This window comes from Macaca thibetana, chromosome 9, assembly GCF_024542745.1.
Source record: "Macaca thibetana thibetana isolate TM-01 chromosome 9, ASM2454274v1, whole genome shotgun sequence".
Lineage (NCBI taxonomy): Eukaryota > Metazoa > Chordata > Mammalia > Primates > Cercopithecidae > Macaca > Macaca thibetana.
The window spans coordinates 72,757,863-72,777,911 of record NC_065586.1 but is presented as its reverse complement, the minus strand read 5'-3'; the positions used below and the strand labels follow the sequence as shown (position 1 = coordinate 72,777,911).

Here is a 20,049-nt window from a genome sequence, read left to right as displayed (position 1 = left end):
CATCCACTATATAGTTCATATTCAAATTTCTCCAATTATCTCTAAATTGTATTTCATAGCTTTTTTTTTTTAATAAAAAAATATAACAGAATCCAACTGAGACTCCCACATTGTATTTGATTATTATGCCTCTCCAGTAAGGAGGGGTGATTTAATCAGCTCTACCTAAGGCTCACTTTTAAGTTACTGTAGGTTTGTAACATATTCTTTTCATTGATTTTCAAGACTACTTCTGTACCACAATGGCCAGTGTTTGAAGTAAATACTACTCATAAGCTTTAAAATGAATGAACTGAGTCTTCAGGAACCACTTACTAAATGTGTAGTGCCCTGGCAGGGATTATAAAAGATAAGGACAAAGGTAGAGGTATCCATAGAAATAGAAGTCAGGAAGTCAACATTTTACAATGAAATTACACACACCCACACACCCGCCCAGAGGACAATTTCAGAACAAAAATAGTCCAAGTGTAAGACAGTGCAAACACGGGTCAATAACCCATATTGGATGCGGGCCACCAGCGGGCTTAGCAACTATGAAAGGGTGCTGCGGGCAGCATATGGCACAGTTATCGAAGGCATAGGAGGTGCAAGAAAACTACAGAAGTGCAGGGCCAAGGAGCATGAGGACAGAAAAGGAGAGGGGATGGAAACAGATGAGGCACCCCTTGTAGGAAGGTGGAGGGCCACCAAAATTGCCTCAAGGACTTTAGTGGCCTCAGAACTTGAGCTCACTGATTTTTGTCAAGGGTCAGTGCTGAAGGGTCAATGGAGAATAGAATTGGTCAGAGAATAGATACTGAAGGGGAATTGTATGCAACAAGCCCACTGGAGATAGACTCGGGGTCCCTGATCCACTCTTGAGGAGCAGCATGGTACCACGGTGGTTTATGGAACAGGTTTTGATACCCACAAAAGCATAGGTTCTAATCCTGGCTCTACCATTTATTGCTGGTGTGACCATGGACAGATTAGCTAACCTCTCTGTCCCTGGGTTTCCCCATCTACAAAATGGAGACAATCACATTTAACCTTTAAGTCTGAGGAGGATGAAAGAAGTTAATGACTGTAGCTTAGAAAGGTACATGGGAAAAAATAAGTACTTATAAATGTTAGCTATGGTTCTTCTTTCTCCTGCTCATGTCTGGCTCATGTCCAGTGAAATACAATCAAAGGTATTAATGGCTCTGCCCTGCAGCCCACTCACCTGAGAACGTCCCCTTGCTGAGACACTCTTTTATCCGATTGGCTTTCCTGACGTGAAAGGCTTTCGTAATCTCCTGGTTCATGAAGGCTTCCTTGTTCATGATGTTTTCCACCATCATCCTCAAATCGAACATCTCTAGGACCTCTGCGATCTGAGCCAGGCCCACCAAATCCTTTTCCTTTTCATCCAGTTGTCCTGTATAAAGAAACTGGAGCAGGGTCCGAAAAGGGCCTGGCTGGACTGAGGCGTCCATCCTGACTACAGTCACAGGGCCCACCCGCTTTGAAATGGGGTTGACTTGCATTTCCCTGTGCATGCCAATGAACCCCTTACTCCAGTCGGCCAACGTCTGTGTCTCAGGGACTGCACCCTCGGCTTCCAGCCCCAGAGCCTCCACTAGGCTCTTGTTTGAGGACTTCCACTGCTCGGCCTGAGGTGTCCTAGGCGGGCCCTCCTCCCTTTCCTCCTCTGAGTCGACACTCAATATCTGCTCCTGGAAATCTCTGCTCTGCTTCTCTTTCTCACAAGCTCCTTCACTCCAATTTGGGGATTCTTCACATTCCATTAAAAACAGATCATAAAATTTGGAAGAAGAGGTAGCAAGGTAAATTCGATGTGCAAAGATGTGTTCCTCGTCCTGAAGGATGAACAGAACATCGGCACACAGAGGATTGTCCAGTAAACAGGCAGCTTCACTTGTCCCCATGGAAGGACACTCTGGAATTTTGATGACCGGTGGAGGGGCTTTTGGAGGTAGGAAGGGTGCCTGAAGTAAAGGTTTCTGGACTTTCTTTAAGTGGGATTTCCAGAATTGCAGGTGCCTGCGGGAAATCAGCGCTGCTCGGATTGCATTGTCAAACACATCCTTGATCCCAAACTGGTCAAACACGCTTGTTTCATAGTATGGTATGCCAAGTTCCTTTGCTACCTCTCGGCCTTTTTCTGGGGGCAAAATATCCCCTCTCTTTATGGGCCTGAAATAGAACATTTTAAAAATTATAATCAGCCTTATTTTAGGAAAAAAATAGTAACCAGGGCCTATCTAAGCACCTAATGGAACTATACACTGAAAACTCTAGTCAGGCTTTTAGTCTCTGGAAAAATCTGCCACCATCTCAAGTCTTTCAACTGGAGCTATGATTGCAGGAGTTATGATTGCAGGAAAAAATAATGCTTTCAAATATTTCAGAGTTTCAATGCACATAATTTGTGAAGCTTATCCATAAATATTCCATGTTTTTATGTTATTATAAATGGCATTGTTTTTAAACTTTATTTTCCAATTGTTCATTTCTTAGTTTATACAAATACAAATGATTTTTGTGTATTGACCTTTTATCCTGTTATTTTGCTAAATTAACATGTTAATTCTGATAGCTTTTTTTGTAGATTCCTTAGAACTTTTCATTTACATGACCATATGCCTAAATAGGGAGAGTTTTACTTCTTTAAAAAACAAATGCTCTCAGCAGTAACCACAGTAACTGAAGTATCATCCCTTTACTAGCTATTTAATCTTGGGTAAGTTACTTAACCTCATTAAACATAAATTTTTCCAACTGTAAAACAGGAATAATAATAATAATGAGTAATCATATCTTGAAGAACTATTGAAAGGTTTACATTATTAGCATGACTATGCTAAGCATAGTATCTGGTCCACCGTAAGTGCCTGATAAATGTTAGCTGTTATCATCATTATCACTATTCTCTTCATCACCTTCATCTTTATCAACAACATCTTATGCTTGAATTTTACTTTATAACTTTAAAATGCATTCATATACATTTTTCATTTGAGCCTCACAATAGCCCTGTGAGGTATTATTTCTGCTCTACATTCTGAGGAAACTGAGGCAGAAAGGTTAAAGGGTTTGTCTGAGGTCACATTTGCAGGCTGCTGAGAGACCTCTATTAGGCAATTAGAGTCAAGACTTTCCCACTCCTAATCTCTGCTGCATTTTGTGAATTCTCTTTCAAACCCTCCTGTTCTTTTTTCCTCCAATCCCTTCTTCAAGCCGTCATCATCTTTTGCTTAGACTGGTGTATCAGCCCCTTAACTAATCTTTCTTCACACCCACTCCCCACATTTTGGTCCAAAGTCCTCACTGTTGCAAGAAAAGTCCTTACATAAAACAGCTATGACTTGGCGGCAGTTCTGTTTTAACTTCCTCTGATTTCACAAAGCCCCTGGAATAAAGTCCATACCCTTTAGGTTGGCACACAAGTCCAATTTACAATCTAATCAAACCCTGAGAGGACAAATCTTTGGAAACAGTAGACTCAGGACAGTGCTGGGGTTATGGCATAACCATGGTAAAGGCATAGGTGGGTTCCAGAACACAGGCAGGAAGTACTTTGTTGTGACACTCATTACAAACACTTGCTTGATTCTAACACATACCCTTAGGAACTTATCTTCTTATATAAATATTTGGCCTTCAACACCAAAGGTAATATATAGGACAGACACTGGTCTTAGGAGGAAAAAGATGATACTGGATAGAATTTGGAGTTGACGACTTAGATGGAAAGGAGGGGAAATTATAGGGTGTGGACAAAGGTGGAAGGGACGTGCAGGGAAGAAGGTTTAACTTAAAAGTTTGCTCCTGTGAGCATTGTGTTCCTTGTTCTTAAGCCTGACTTGAAATTTACCAACTGATGAAACTCTTCAAGGCTTAGCTCAGATACAAACTCCTTCACAAAATCTTAGAATTGCTCCGTAGAAGGGACTGTCCTCTCCATTGTTCTCTACAGCTCTGCAACTCTCCTCCAGTCCATGACTGTGAGGCCTGATTATCATAACCTACTCTTTTTATACAGAAAGTTGCCGAGGCCAGGACAGTCTCTCATTTACTGTGGTCTTCCTAACCTCTATGTGGCTCCTAATATTCAATTCCTAGTCCATGCATTGAAGAACAGAAGGATTGTGGAAACTGAATATAAAGTGTTTTTAGAAATGTAATGCAAAACATACCTAGAACATCAGAAATTGTCTAAAGAAAGCACCATTTACTTTTGCTTGGAGAGAATAAAAAGTTGTGTCAATATAAAATTTTGTAATAAGCCTATTAGGTAAATGTCAAAATAAGATTTGGTTTGTTTTTGTTGCTGTTTGCTTTTTTTTTTTTTTTTTTTTTTTTTTTGAGACAGGGTCTCGTTCTGTCACCCAGGCTGGTGTGCAGTGGTGCAACCATGGCCCGCTGCAGCCTTGTCCTCCCAGGTTCAGGTGATCCTCCCACCTCAGCCTCTCAAGTAGCTGAGTGCACCACTAGTCCTGGTTGATCTTTTTTTTACTTTTATTTTTCTAGTGACGTGGTCTCACTATGTTGCCCAGGCTGGTTTCAAACTCCTGGCGTCAAGTGATCCTCCCACCTTGGCCTCCTGAAATGTTGGGTTAACAGGCGTGAGCCACTGTGCCCAGCCTAGAGGAAGGTATTAATATCAAAAGTTTTTGAAAAGGAATGCTCTCCAGCCAAAAAGTTCAACATAAAAATAAAAACATAAAAAGTTGTTTATTTTATAAAGGGGATTTGAGGGAGCTCACATTTTAAGAAATGTATTTCCCTCCATATGGTTTGGCTATGTCGCCACTCAAATCTCATCTTGAATTGTAGTTCCGATAATACCCATGTGTGATGGGAGGGACCCCGTGAAAGGTAACTGAATCATGGGGGCGGCTTCCCCCATGCTATTCTCATAATAGTGAGTAAGTTCTCACGAGATCTGATGGTTTTTATAAAGGGCATCCCCCTTTGCTCGGTTCTCATTCTTCTCTCTCCTACCGCCATGCAAAGAAGAATGTGTTTTCTTCCCCTCTGCATGATTGTAAATTTCCTGAGGCCTCCGCAGTCATGCTAACCTGTGAGTCAATTAAACCTCTTTCTTTTATAAATCACTCAGTCTCAACTATCTCTTTATTAGCAGCATGAGAATGGACTAATATACCCCACCAAAATCTATATCTACATTTTATATATACTGAAACAAATTCTCCTTCAAGTTGTATTTTACATTTGTGATACTTAAAAATATAACCACTAGAGAGATTTAAAAAGCAGTATTTGTTTGTTTTGCAACTATAGGTCCAAATTATTTTCAAAAAGTGGACAGTGTCATCTTGAGAATGAAATACTGTAACAGGTTGGACTGAGGAATACAAGGAAGATGAAAAACACTTCAATATGTGTGTTTGTATGAATCTGATGTTCTCTGGAGTCCAGATACCTCTAAGTGTTAATTAATTTTATTGTAATAATTATAATTTCAAGGATGACGTTATTATGAGTAACCAACATTTTGTCTAATACTTTATGCTTTTCAAAGTGCTTTTATTCACATCCTTTCATAATTAGAGAATTTACTTCAAGTGCTGTCCAATCATTTGACAAAAATGAGTTCTGACACCAGAGATGATGGTGCCTGTTAGAAGGGCTCAGGGCACACCCCTCATGATTCATGGGCTGACTTAAAGCCCATGGCTGATTGATGGGATCCAGGAGTGTTGAAGAGCAGAACACCAGGCTACAGAGACACCTGCTGCCTGTAAATTTTAACTTGGCCAGGACAGGGAAACACTGACTCCCTTGGCTTACCTTGCTAATGGGCGCCTGGCTCGATTAACAGCTTCCAGGTCGGCGTAGCGGAGATCGAGCTGGCACCCAACAAGGACAACAGGTGTTCGAGGGCAAAAGTGCTTGATTTCTGGATACCACATGCTTTTCACATGATTTAGGGAATTGGGATTAGCGATTGAAAAACAGAGGACCACAACATCGGACCTAAAAGGAAATCACAAAAGAAGCTTGTATTGCCTTTTAACATTTCTTTTCCTTTTACCATTATGGTTCCTCCCAAACCCCATCCTTCTAATGCCATCTCATGTCACAGTTAAAAAAAAAGAAAAGACCAGATATTAAAACACATCTTGGAGTCATGCAAACAGCCTGATAAGCCCCCACATTCCAGCACCAACACAGCCTAACAGTTCATGTCCATATTGCACTGCAGAATGCTGATGCACTGACGTTTCCGATGAAGTTTTTTTATGGTAGAGATGATAACCCAAATTTTTCTCAGTCCTGGAACCACAACATGCTGAACTATTTCTCTTCATCACAAGAAATAGTTTCAAGAGAAAAGAAAATAATACAAACTACCTTTCACCAGTTTAAACAACATAAAGGTGATGATGACTCATCCCAATGAGATAAAGCAAACAGTTTAAACATTACTGAAAATGTAACAAGTATTTGCTGTACAGGGTCAGCAAATACACAGAAGGATTTCTGCCCTTCTTCCCACTTATGCACACATGTAGACAGCATAGCCACTTATCTGTTTCCGAAAAGAAAAATCCTGAATTTGCAGGAATTTTGACTCTTTACTAAGTAAGGCAAGAAGGTAATATTTAACATGTAACTAGGCAAGAATTAGATTGATGGCTAACAAGATGAGAAAATATTGGAAGCAGATTTCTCAAATGTTACATGAGATACAAAGCAGGTATATGGGGAAAAGAAAAACTGCTTTATAGTAAATTTTGACATGAGGGTCTTCCATTTTTACATCATAACTTACCATTCTAGAAGTCAAAGAACTATTTTACAAAACAGTTGTCCAATTATGGTGTTTGATAAATATCTGCTAAAAGGTATCCTTCACAGGAATTACAAACCATCATTCTAGGTTAAAATGTGCTGAATGATGACTTTCAAAACACTGAGGCAAAAGGATATAAAGAGTAAGAAAAGTTACGCCCAAGGATTCAAGACTATCTTGTGGCTAAATTCAGAAATAAACTCTTATAGTTTCATTTGATGTTAATTTATTGCCTTTATTGTTTATGTAATGAGAAGAATCAAGTCGATGAATCAAAACACCTTCCTTTTAAATCATTAATGAGCTTTCCCCCCTACATATCAATGAAGACAAACAAATATATGCAGGCAACCATAAAATTTCTAAAAATAATCATTTGCAATGCAGAAAACTGTAGGGTGCTTACATTAAATGTAATTCACAAGCTGTGTCTTTAAATTTATATCCAAGAAAAGCTGCACCAGACCACAACAAATAGAGGAGAAAATCCTGAGATTAAAATATTTCCAAATTATAAAAGAGGACCTAGGACTTAAAGCAGATGAATGTATTAATCTGAATGTTCAGAATCATCTTGAATAAAGATACCAAGATTCTTGGATGCTGGGATAATATGAGTGAAAATATGCATAAATATATAAATGAAAAGGAAACGTCTTGTCTTTGGGATTCTGATTTACTTAGTGAAATATTCTGTGCTCAGTCTTACTTACAATCAGCATAAATAACAGTATCCAGTAAAGCCAAGAATGCTTTGAATTTTACATTTTTTATGGGCTGAGTTTTCTATTATTCATAATCCTATTTATATCAGGTATCTGATGAGACTCTGCTATAAGCTTCATTCTGATCATAAAATAAAGCCACCAAGAATTTTGGCACAGTGAGAATAGAATGAGAATATCTGAGGTTCAAAATTATACAAAAAGAATTGAGGAAATATATCCAGCACCTAAATGTGTTATAATACGTATAAAATAGTTCTAATTGGTGCCTTCTATTTCCCTATTAAGGCACATGGCTTTAAGGGGAATCGTTCTCAGAGCTTAATTTATATGACAGACATGTAGCTAAATGTCAATTCTGTTCTCTAATTTTATGATACAGCATGTGAGGTTTTGAAATCAGAGCTAGCTTGGTTGTCAAGGTTACCATGATAACACTCATGGTATTGAACACATACTAGCTGCTATCCATATGACCTGTAAACAAGTACAGACAGGACCTTGGGGGTTGGAAAAAAAGGAATCTTGTGATGATAGCAGCACAATGCCATCACACAATACAGGTCCTGAGGGCCCAACTTCTAACTATGTCACATCAATATTTAAATGCATGAAATGCCATTGGAAAGCTGGAAAGATAATTCAATGTCCTATAAATATTTTGCCTTAAAATAATGATAAAGAAAAGAGGTTGTGCTGAGAGCAATACTAACTCTGAAGATAAAATAACTTATTGAGTCAAAATTCTATTTGTATATCAGAATAAAGGTCTTTTTTTCATATTCACATTTAGGTGCTATAAGAATCTGTGCTCATTATTTTACACTGAAAGCAGTTAAAAAATAAGATAATTCTTTTTTTTTTTTTTTTGAGACAGAGTTTTGCTCTTGTTGCCCAGGCTGGAGTGCAATGGCATGATCTCAGCTCACCGCAACCTCTGCCTCCCAGGTTCAAGCAATTCTCCTAATTCAGTCTCCTGAGCAGCTGGGATTACAGGCATGTGCCACCATGCCCAGCTAATTTTGTATTTTTAGTAGACAAGGGGTTTCTCCATGTTGATCAGGCTGGTCTCGAACTCCCGACCTCAGGTGATCCACTCACCTCGGCCTCCCAAAGTGCTGGGATTACAGGCGTGAGCCACCACACCCGGCCCAAGATCATATTTTAAGTACCACAATGCTTAAATGTCTTTTGGTTAACCTTGTTGATCTAAATACAAATGTAAGTTAAGAAAACTTTATATAAAGATTACATAAAATTCTATTCTTAAGGTCTGCCATATGAATGTAACTCCCTAAAACCAAGTTTAACCAAAAGGCTGAGCATTGGGAATCAATGGACACAGTGACAGAGCTATAGAAAGATGTTGCTTTGATGCATTTCTCCTTACCAACATTCTTTTCTAATTCCTAATTCTCAACACACCAGTATCCTCTGTGATATAAACACATATACAATCAAGTAACTATTTTCAGAATGCCATTTATTCTCTCTAGATTTTGAGCCATTTTTTTTTTTAAATCTAGTCAAAGAAGGCACAAGACCTGCAGCTAAGAATATCTCCAGCTTTAGGCATAATGCCAAGGAACTAGAGCTATTAAATAACTTTTAATCAAAACATACATTCCCATGTGGAGACTGTTCAATGTCTGACATAAGCTTGTGTTTAAAAAATACCATTCCTCTGAAAGATAAAAAGAAACAGGCAAGTTCTAGCATTTCTATTTCTATGGCTCTGTTACATTTTTTAACTTTGAAGAGTCAGTTTAAAAATAATTGGGAGTGGTGAGTGTGATGAGGACATTCTCACATATCAGGCATAGGGTTAGTCTAGAAATGACCTCAGGGGTCCTGTTTCAGCTGTAAAAAGAATCAAATAGGATTTAAATGGAGTCCTGCAGCTATTTGGGGTAGAAAGCATAAGAATTCGAGAATGCAGAGGCAGAGTACAGGGTACATGAGATTGTAAACTCCAGAACCTGAATACTGAGAAGGGGTAGGAAGGAGTTTGGAATGTTTACTGTATTTACTTTTATTACATATTTAAAGTTTCACTGGGCTAAACAGTTTTATTAGAGAAAGCCAGAATTACAAAGGACTTCAGGGTATATGGTCTTAGCTGCTTGCCCACGGAATGTTTATATCTTAGGGAAAAATGACTTCTTCTTTCTAAGGAGAAAATATCAGTATAAAAATTTCACTGGGTACTAACACATCAAATAATGTCCATGAAATAGTGTTTTGACTAGTCAAGTCAAAAACAATCTGAAATAAATTGAAATGTTGAAACAATTGGGCATCTTGTTTCATAGAGTGAATCAGAGAGACCAAGTCATCCAAAAATGCCTGAGCTGATAAAGCCAAGCTCAGCTGCATCAGTTTTACTTCAGATATTAAACAAACCAAAAAAGCACATTTTTTTTTTTCCGGTTATCTTTCGAGGGGAACACTGGCCAAAGATAGCATGTGAAAGATTGGCAAGGATATTTGAATAACATAAGGAGTACATGCAAAGTTGGGACCAATCTTTGTTGGAGGATTAAAGAAAAAAAAATCCAAAAAAAGTGCATCTTACCCACATATCTTGGCCCTACCTAGACTTTGAACAGCAAAATACCACACATGTTCTCAGAGACTGTCTTTATAATGTCTACAGTCAAATATAGCAGAGTCAGTGGGAAAAGATCGGAGAAGCAACCAGAAGCTAAACTTTTTTTCCAATCTGAAATACCAAATTCATCCTTTGAAGACGTGGTCAGAAAAGGGTTGACAATCAGTAACAAACTTTTATTGTTAAATGAATTTTCTTCTAAGTTCTTTCCCGTCACAAAAGTACTCTGTTTTCTTAGTTTGACTTTCCTTTTCCGGTCCCGTCTATTTTGCCACTATCATCCAGCTGAGGAGCTGTGGGCCTTGGGTTTTCTTACCTGGTTAAGTGAAAGAATAATTCTGACATTATCTTTTTATCTAGAAACTTCAGATCAGGTCATTTTTACAGGCAATGAGGACGGTGGACTCCACCGAGTTCTCCAGAAAGCTGTGAGTGGGACAGCCAAACGCCCTTCTCCAGTGTGTCTGAGTCTGGTTGGGTCTCTTGATACATTAACACTTGGTGACCAAGAATAAGCTAATAATTGTGTATATATATATGTGTATATATATATATAATTTTTTTTGAGATGGAGTCTTGCTCTGTTGCCCAGGCTGGAGTTAAGTGGCTCAATCTTGGCTTACTGTAACCTCTACTGCCTGGGTTCAAGCAACTCTCCTGCCTCAGCCTCCTAAGTAGCTTGGATTACAGGTGCATGACCACGCCTGGCTAATTTTTTGTATGTTTAGTAGAGATGGGGTTTCACCATGTTGGCCAGGTTGGTCTTGAACTCCTGACCTTGTGATCCTCTCACCTCGGCTTCGCAAAGCGCTGGGATTACAGGTGTGAGCCACTGCGCCTGGTTGCTAATAATTATATTTACCCAAGTTCTGCTTGAAGTATTTCCTTTTAATGTACATTTGTACAAATTCTTTCGTTCTGTGGTAGGATCCCACCTCTTTATATGTCATCATTGACTATTATTACTTATTTTTTTTGGGAGAGACTCCACATATCCAGCATATGGGCAGACATTATGGTCACATTTTAATGGGCTTCTTTTCTTTGTCACTGTGCATGAGTCCCCCTCTGGCAAAGATTCAAGTAGGAGTGTCTGACCTCCTTCCTTGGGGCTTCAAGCTTCTTTTTCCCTGCTGGTAACTGAGGTAGGTTCTTTACAGAAACATTTTCAAAACCATTCATGTTGACAACATATCTTTCATGCATATAGTCTGACAGGGCTATGCAAACAGACAGATCAAAACAGCACAAAACAGCTGGGAGCATGGCAGAGAAAAGGAATGTGTAACACGTGGCTTTGGAAAATTTTAGTAGGGGAGCAGCCCAGTGTGTATGAGATGCAGAGGGAGTTGTCAGTGATGGTGCACATAACCACCAGGAGATGAATGGCCGTGTAAGCTCATACTCATGGAGGATGGAGAGGCCTGTAGGGGAGCGCCTGGCGGGGGATCTGGGGAGAGCAGGGCAAACCATGCAGCGCCCTGGATGTGAGCAGAGAAATCAAGTCAATACTTTACCAATAGCGTGAGGCTTCTTAAGTACAGATGTTATGTGGGGAAAACTGTCAAAACATCCTGAAATATATCCAGATTTGGGAGTGATTAGCATGTGCAACTATTTTTTTCCAAGCCCGTATCTGCATGTTTAGTAGGAAGCAATATTTTAAACCAGTCTTCCACCACCCTCTGAAAGTGGGGCCAAAGCAATGCATGCTCTTAAGTGCAGGGAAGTCACATCAACATCCCAGCAATGCCACCAAACCCTAAGATAGATACTATTAGGTTGGTGCAAACGTAATTGCATTGAAAGCAATGGCAAAACCCGCAATTACGTTTGCACCAACCTAATACTTGAGTCTTAGAAATGGTTGGTTCTACCATCATAGTACAAATATCACAGGGGGCAATGGCCTTGCCAAAGAAGGTTGTGGGTTATCATTCAATGAAATCAGGCCATTTTCCACCCAAAATCTCATTTTCTATACTTGGCAAACCATACTCCCTTTAGTATATTCTTACACCTCACGTAATCATCAGAAGTTGAATGCATGTGAAATTGCGTGAAGCACAAAGAAACAGCTTAAACAGTCTCATTTAACTCCTGGTCAACGAATGCAGGAGGCACTGAAGTAAAGAAGGCTTGTTAAACAGAAGAAAGTGAAACTGTGGTAATAAATTCCCTTTCGACTCCATCTGGAGTTCACATTCCTCTTTGGCATTCCCTGAAGCTAAATGACTGAGGAACTTTCTTCCTAAACTTTTCATGTTTTCTCCTGAGGGCAAGTTGCACATATAAGAAAACTTCAGTGTCAGCTACAATGCTATATGGGAGGTTTCTGGGATTAACCTCCCCGACTCTTCTGAGACCAAACTGGGTAAACCAGCACGATCATTTGATCACGATGACAAAGGGACTCTACCCAGCGTCCTTGGCAACTCTCTTTGAATCAGTAAAGGTATCAGGAATGGTCAAGTCACTTATCCAGTATTATTCATCAACCATCTAATCGTTTCTTGCAGAAATAGTAACTGAGAACCTACTGTGTACCAGGTACTCTTCTAGACATTGGGGATAGAGTGATTAGTAAAAGACACAAACTGCTGTCCTTGTCGCGCTTGTCCTCATTATGTCTACATTCTAGTGAAGACAGACAATAGAGAAGAAAAAATATTTAAAACAGGTAGTGCTAAGTGCTAATTAGAAAATAAAGCAGGGAAAGGGGACAGACATATTGGGCAGCAAAAATTGCTGTTGAAAATGAGGTAGCTAGGGAGGGCCTCGCTGAGAAGGTGACATTTCCAGAAGCCCTGGAGAAAGGGAAGGAGTCAATATGCCAGTGTGTGGGGGAAGAACCTAGCAGAAGAGGAAATAGTTAGAGCAAAAGCCTGAGGTAGGAGCTTGCCTGCAGTGCCCGCCCTGGGGGAAGGGACCATGCCATTCTGCTGGAGCACAGTCGTGAGGGGAAACTGAAGTCTTTGAGCAGAACGTCGTGATATAATTTGTTTGAACAGTGTCAGTCCATTGCTTTAATGAGAATGGACTAAACTGGTGGCAAGGTAGGAGTGGGAGAGGATGGGGAGGGTCAGGGGATAGGGAGGGAAAGGCAGGAAGAAGCAGAGGACCAGTTAAGAGGTAAGAATCCCGAAAGAGAGGATGGTGACTCTGCCGAGCCTGGGAGGGGTCCCCTACAGGTGGAAGTGGCAGCATTCCGTATACACACGCTGAAGGTATAGCCTGAGGACCAGATGTGTGATGTGAATCAAAAGAGTTCAGAATAATGCTAAGCTTTTTCCTGAGCTATTTATTTTTGCTTCCTTGTTCCGGGAACTGACACCTTTAGTTCAGCATTGTTAACACTGAACTGTAATGGTTTATGTAGCTGTCTTTTCCACCATACTGTCAGGTCATTTTCAGGGATTTTTGTCCTGTTCCTATTAGTTTCTCTCTTATTGTGCACACACAGTGTAAGAAAATGGGCCCTCAATTAATTTTTATTAAATTAAAAGGCCTTATGGATATCAGAAAGTAAAACCTGCATATACAAATGTGTCTGCAGACTCAAAGTCTAAAAGAGATTAATTTAGGCTTAACGTAAGTCAGAGAATCACTTGGAACTTTAATAAAGAATGAAAATATAATGTGAGCCATTACAGTTCTTCAGAGTATTATTGCTGAAAGACTGCCATGTAATACCTCTGGTATACAGCAGAGGTTAACCGGTTAATCTCTATATATTTTAATTATTTGAATTTCTCTAAAAAAATCTCTTTACCCCATGTAATTGGATAATTTCATAACACCAGAATAATAATGCATTAACAATTTCTTCCAGGAATTAGATTATCTCCAGAAGCAAAGGAAATGTAAAGAAATGGACAGGTTACTTTCAGGATTAATTCCAGGTAAGTTACAACAGAATTAAGGCTTAAGAAAGCCCTCTATTACACAGACCATCTTGCTTTTTAAAAAACACATGAAACAAACAAACAAATCACTAAAAGGATAGTCAAGATGATAAACTGGAAAAAGAATTCACTAATGTGCTTTCTGTGTCTGCAATTCAGAACTTCCTCCTTTTGACTCATCCTCTCTAGGCTGGGGGCAGAGGCATTTTTGGGGGAGAATAAAGTGGTGGACTAATTTTGAAAGTCGGATCATGGCCAATATTAGAAATTACTGGTAGAATTGTTGTTAAGATTCACTAAGGCAAATCTCAGTGAAAGTGTTCTATAAACCGTTAAGTGCCAATTATTGTCAGACAAATATAATTATGGGTTCAAAAATCACCAAGAATGTATCTTGTATGTTGACTTTAATAAGAATGGCAGACCACTTTCATCAAGAGATCCTTTCCTTTTGGATTACCAGCTGTGTCCTTTATTGATATGGAATAGCTGAAAGATAGGTAACAATTATCCACTGAAGATATGCAGAATTATTTAACAGTCTCTTTGTTTTCACCACCTACTTTAAAAGGAAAAACTGTATGGGCTGGAATATATTTCTTCATCAGAAAGTTCCAGTATAAACACATCACAAACTGATGTTTTTTTTTCTTCTTTCATCGTGAAAAGTCAACACACTTAGTTGTATTTGACCCAACTTGTCAAGCTTCCTGTTATTAAGCAGTAATAGAAAAAAAGTAAAAGGAACGCAGAACACAAGACGTTAATGTACTGAACGATGCATATATTCCTTATTCTCTTTGCCCATCGCAGTGGCCTCATTAATTGCACTCCTGTGGACTCTCTTGGGCCCATCAGTGCTTTTCTGGGCTGAGCCACAAAGAACCCAGCCATGTGACCAGTGCTTGGGCAGCAGCCAAAATCCTTCCTGGCCCTGGCACATGGGTGAGCCCCAGGCATCAATCAAGCCCTGTTGCTATCTCATTTGGCACTCTGCTTTCCAAGGACAATTTCATCCTGGGGACAAGCCTGGGTCAGGCATAGGAATCCCAGCTCTTCTGTTTTTTCTTCTGGGTAGAATACAGGATGTACCAGTTCAGAGCGGGAAGGACAGTGTGGGACAGCAGGCCGAGGGTGGCACAGAGAATGGTACATGTATTTACTGTGCGCCAGATGATTCAGCTTCACTGCAATCCTATGCTTGAGTTCTTTAGTACAGAATCCCTAAACTTCCACCACAGATTTAATTTTTTGAGTTATTTGTATGCATGTAGTCTAACGTGTATCTGTTTGTTTTGGATGATCACATAACAGCAATAATCCACCTTTAATTGTTCTAGTTAATGCTCTCATCTTTAGGCAAATGGATTAAAAAATGTCTCTCTATATAATTATTCTTAAAAATTATTCTTATAAAGATCTTGAAAATGATACCCAGAGGAGAAACAACCTATAATTGGAAAAGCATTATTATTCATACAAGTAATTCGCTGTTTAAGAATATTCATTCATGAAAGGCATTACCAAAACAATTTACAAGTCCAAGAACTTGGGGAAAACAAGGGAGGATTTGAGGGTATGGCTGAGTGCAACTCTCTCCTTTTTCTCCTGGTTTTGCAGCTGATCTTTCTGTTTGCTAATTCACTAAGGAGAGGCTAAGCACCGGTATTTTCCATCTTCATCACCTGCAGGTTGATCCATCACTTGTTATTCTTATTATAAAAGTGCACATATAGAATTCAACTTAGGAAAATAATTTGGCATTTATTATAAGACTATTTCCTTGTCTATGCCTTAGAAGATCCTGGAACACCTGAGAGATCTGTCGACTCATTCAACTAACATTGACCAAGCTCCTACAGGACACCAGGCCCAGGTACAGGGGATAGAGAATAGAAAGAAACCATCTCTGTCCTAAATATACTATGATAATAGGATAAGGGGAATGGGAGAAAATTAAGGAGCCAGTTTTCCCACAATACAGTTATTGCTACAACAGGAATTTGCAAAGGTGTCCTACGGGAACATAAGGAGAGACACCTCACCTAGATTCCAAAAGTGACAGAGAGTAGGAAGAGTGTAGAGAGGAATTCTAGGAGTACGTGACACTTGTTCTAATTCTTAGAATATGAGTAGTGATTAGCTAGCTTGAGAATAGGTGGGATAGAGGTCTAAATTCTAACATAATGCATGTTTGTGGGCCTGGAGGGTACAAAGGACACGGAACTGCAAATACTTTGTTATGTCTGGACCAAGACAGGAGGCTGGGAAGGCAGGCTGGGATTCAATCCAGAGAAACAAATAAGAATGGAGTCTCATGCCCATGAGTCTAGTAACCAACCCCAGTGACAGGACACACTTGATCACTCAACTCAGCACCCAGTTTCCAGTCAGAGTGACTGGGTACAAAATGGAGTCACATGCATGCTCCCAGAGATTACCACCATGTTCAGCAGTTTCAGAACCAACCAGCTACAAAAGACAAAATTGTTACTATTTGATGAAGAAACGGAAAACTTTCACAGAACTTGGTGTTCTCTGTTTGGCTATCACAGGGTATCTGGTGAAACGTTTCTTGTTAGAAAAAGACATAAACATAACCACAGGCTGAGATACAGGCCCCTGGGTCAGATTATGAGCCACTGAATGGGGGTTCTATCTCTGAGAAAAGGAAACCAGCATGATTTTGTGTGACAGTATGACACTGTCCCATCCTTAGTTTCAGGGTTATATTCAGCTATTAAGGATCTCGTTCCATTTTTTTTAAGTTCACATAGTGATTTATGTTTTCAATGAGAACTAACTTAAAGTTCCATAAATAATTAAAAAAAATATAGTCTAACATGCAAACCTTTCTTCACATATCATAGACTACTTTGTCCATCAAGATATTTCTTTTCTTTTCTTTCTTTCTTTTTTTTTTTTTTTTTTTTTTTGAGACAGAGTGTTGCTCTATTGCCCAGGCTATAGTTCAGTTGCACAATCCTAGCTCACTGCAGCCTCTACCTCCCACACTCAGGTGATTCTTCCACCTCAACTTTCAGAGTAGCCTGGATTACAGGTGTGTGCCACCATACCTGGCTAATTTTTTTGTATTTTTAGTGGAGATGGGGTTACACCATGTTGGCTAGGCTGATCTCGAACTCCTGGCCTCAAGTGATCCACTTGCCTCAGCCTCTCAGAGTGCTGGGATTATAGGCGTGAGCCATTACACCCGGCCTATTTCTCTTCTTAAAGAATTTTTATTGAGATATAATGGAAATACACCACATTTGCATATTTGTTGTTTAATTTGATTAATTTTGACATACGTATTCCCCTGAGCCATCATCATGATCAAAATGACAAACATTTCCATCACCCCTAAAATATCCTTATGTTCCTTTGTGATCCATCCCTCCCCACCATCCTCTTCTCTAGGAAACCAGAGATCTACTTTCTGTCACTATAGATTAGATTGCATTTTCTAGGACGTTACAGAAATGGAATCACACAGTATGTGCTCTTTTTTGCTTGGCATCCCTTACTCAAAAGCTCTGTCTCTCATCATCAAAGATTCTTCCCTTCTGACTGAGGTTTGGTAACGAGCATCAGAAAATTCCAGGACAGTGTTTACCAGAGTGGGGCCAGAGGACCATCTGCCTCAGAGTCATCTAGGTACTGGCTAAAATGGGCTGATTCACCTCTTCCAGAACTCTTACATCCGAATGACTGCTCTGTTCAAATAGCAGAGCTAACAGTTTTAACCTAACCTCTTAGGGAACAACTATTTCTATCTCTTGGTTCAACTTGCTGCTTTTCTCTCATGTCTTTCTACTTTTTTTCTGTAACCTGAGCAATTTTTAGTTCTTTTTGTTACAGCGGCACACTGAACTGAATGTCTTTAAGACACAACCAGTGATAATTTTCCAAGACCTCTTGGTACCATATATTTAAAAGTGTGGTTTGGATTACTTTTCCATAAAAAGCACATGCATTACTAACTTTCTTCCCTTAGTTACTTTGCTATCTATTTATAAAGTCTGCCATTAGGGCCAGGACTTGAATGAAGAAAACGAAGCACTTGCTTCAAGTGCAAAATATATGAGGGTACCAAAAAAACCCCAGTGATCCAGACAATACTTAAAAAAAACAAACAAACAAAAAATTCAGGCTGGGCACAGTAGATCACACCTGTAATCCCAGCACTTTGGGAGGCCAAGGCGGGCAGATCACAAGGTCAGGAGTTCAAGACCAGCATAGCCAACATAGTGAAACCCCATCTCTACTAAAAATACAAAAAATTAACCGGGTGTGGTGGTGGGTGCCTGTAATCCTAACTACTCAGGAGGCTGAGGCAGAAGAATCGCTTGAACCTGGGAGGCAGAGGTTGCAGCAAGCCAAGATCACGCCACTGCACACCAGCCCAGGCAACAGTGCAAGACTCCTTCTCAAAAAAAAAAAAAAAAAAAAAAAAAAAAAAATTAAGGCAAAAAATCCATGGTGGACAAAGTATCAAAATTTTAAATATAGTCAGCATCAGTAACAATGCCATATTGTGTCTGAGGCAGAAGGAGAAAAAAAAAAAAACAGCAATGGTGATCCTGTCTTTTTAAGATTATTATTATTTACATTTTACACCCAAGACAAGTGACTCCCTCAGTATGCCCTAGTCCTGGCCCTGGTCCACATCCTGATCCACCTGACGTTTCACTGTGTAACAGGCTATTTGCCATCCTAACATCATCATTACAATGTTACTTCTGGCCCAGCCTTTAGAATGTGCTATGAACATTAAGAGCTAACTCAAAATGCTCTATCTAGACAGATACACTGATCCTTACTTTTTCCCTTGCCATAAAACACAAGCACAACCAATCCCAGGCAAAGATACAAACACCAGTCACTACAGTCCTGAATTTTTTAAAGGGCCTCAACAGTGCATTGAGAATGGGGTGTGTTCATTCGTGTCTGATTACAGGTACCTTCAACATGAAACTAGACACCCAGAAACCATAGTTCTGATTTAAAACATGTACTTTACTTCTCATAGGAACTAACAACGTTTGAGAAAAATCAGTGTGTAAGAATAAGCTATATAATAAATGGGTTCCAATTGGACTGAAAATATGCCCAGAAATTGCTGGGGATAAGGGGAAGTACAGTGGTTCTGAATGTTTTAGTTAAATGATTTGGGGAAAACATGCCAAGATTCCCATTCACTCTCAGAAAGTTTGCTTGGATGTATCATTTTTACTGAAAACAAAAGGACTCATGCTCAGCTAGTTATGGATGCATATAAAGAATTAAGTTCTTTGCTGTGGAATAAAGAATTTAAGAGGAACACTGGAATTTCAGAGCTGGTAATAGAATGTGAGTGCTGGCCTTCAGGGTCCACATGGGACTGTGTAAGATTCAGACTGTACCAGGAGGAAATTTCAAGTAATTTTGTCATCCATCATCATCACCAGCTACAACAGCATGGTGGATGGGGAAGATGTGGGCTTTGGAGTCAGACAGACTCAAGAGGAAAGTCCAGCTCCACTCTGTCCAGGCTGTCTGACCTTGGCCCTTTTTTGTGCCTGTTTCTCCAACTGTGAAATGAGCCTATTTTGCAGGCTCGCCACAAGAATGAAGCAGGACAGGACACGTGCAGCACGTAGCACAGGGCTGGCGCATGGGGCGCCCTGATTAAACTGTACTTGTTGTTATCACTGTCAGCAACATAGGCTTTATTCAGTGTCTGGAGGTTCTCTGACCTGCAGGCAGATCAATAAAGGAAATTTTATAGGGGGAAAAAAAAACCAATAGAATCTGTAATTATTTACCTGTGCGTGACTAGACAAAAGGGACTGATATGGTTTGGCTGTGTCCCCACCCAAATCTTGAACTGTAGCTCCCATAATTCTCACATGTCATGGGAGGGACCCAGTGGGAGGTAACTGAATCATGAGGGCAGGTCTTTCTCATGCTATTCTCATGATAGTGAATAAGTATCATGAGATCTGATGGTTTCATAAA

The 20,049-nt window shown here is 39.7% G+C and overlaps 1 protein-coding gene across 13 annotated transcripts in view; it reads right to left on the bottom strand.

Moving 5' to 3' along the window:
* The window catches only part of RHOBTB1 (Rho related BTB domain containing 1), a 134,332-nt gene that overhangs the window by 18,612 nt on the left and 95,671 nt on the right, over positions 1-20,049 (bottom strand). For 12 of the 13 annotated variants that reach the window (XM_050803032.1, XM_050803033.1, XM_050803034.1 and 9 more), the window contains 2 exons: positions 5,803-5,988; positions 1,208-2,181 (listed from right to left, as the gene is read on the bottom strand). In XM_050803032.1, the coding sequence (XP_050658989.1) occupies positions 1,208-2,181; positions 5,803-5,988 (1,160 nt within the window). Of the gene's footprint in view, positions 1-1,207; positions 2,182-5,802; positions 5,989-11,661; positions 11,719-20,049 lie in introns of all 13 variants that reach the window. The other variant, XM_050803039.1, reaches the window with a different exon arrangement.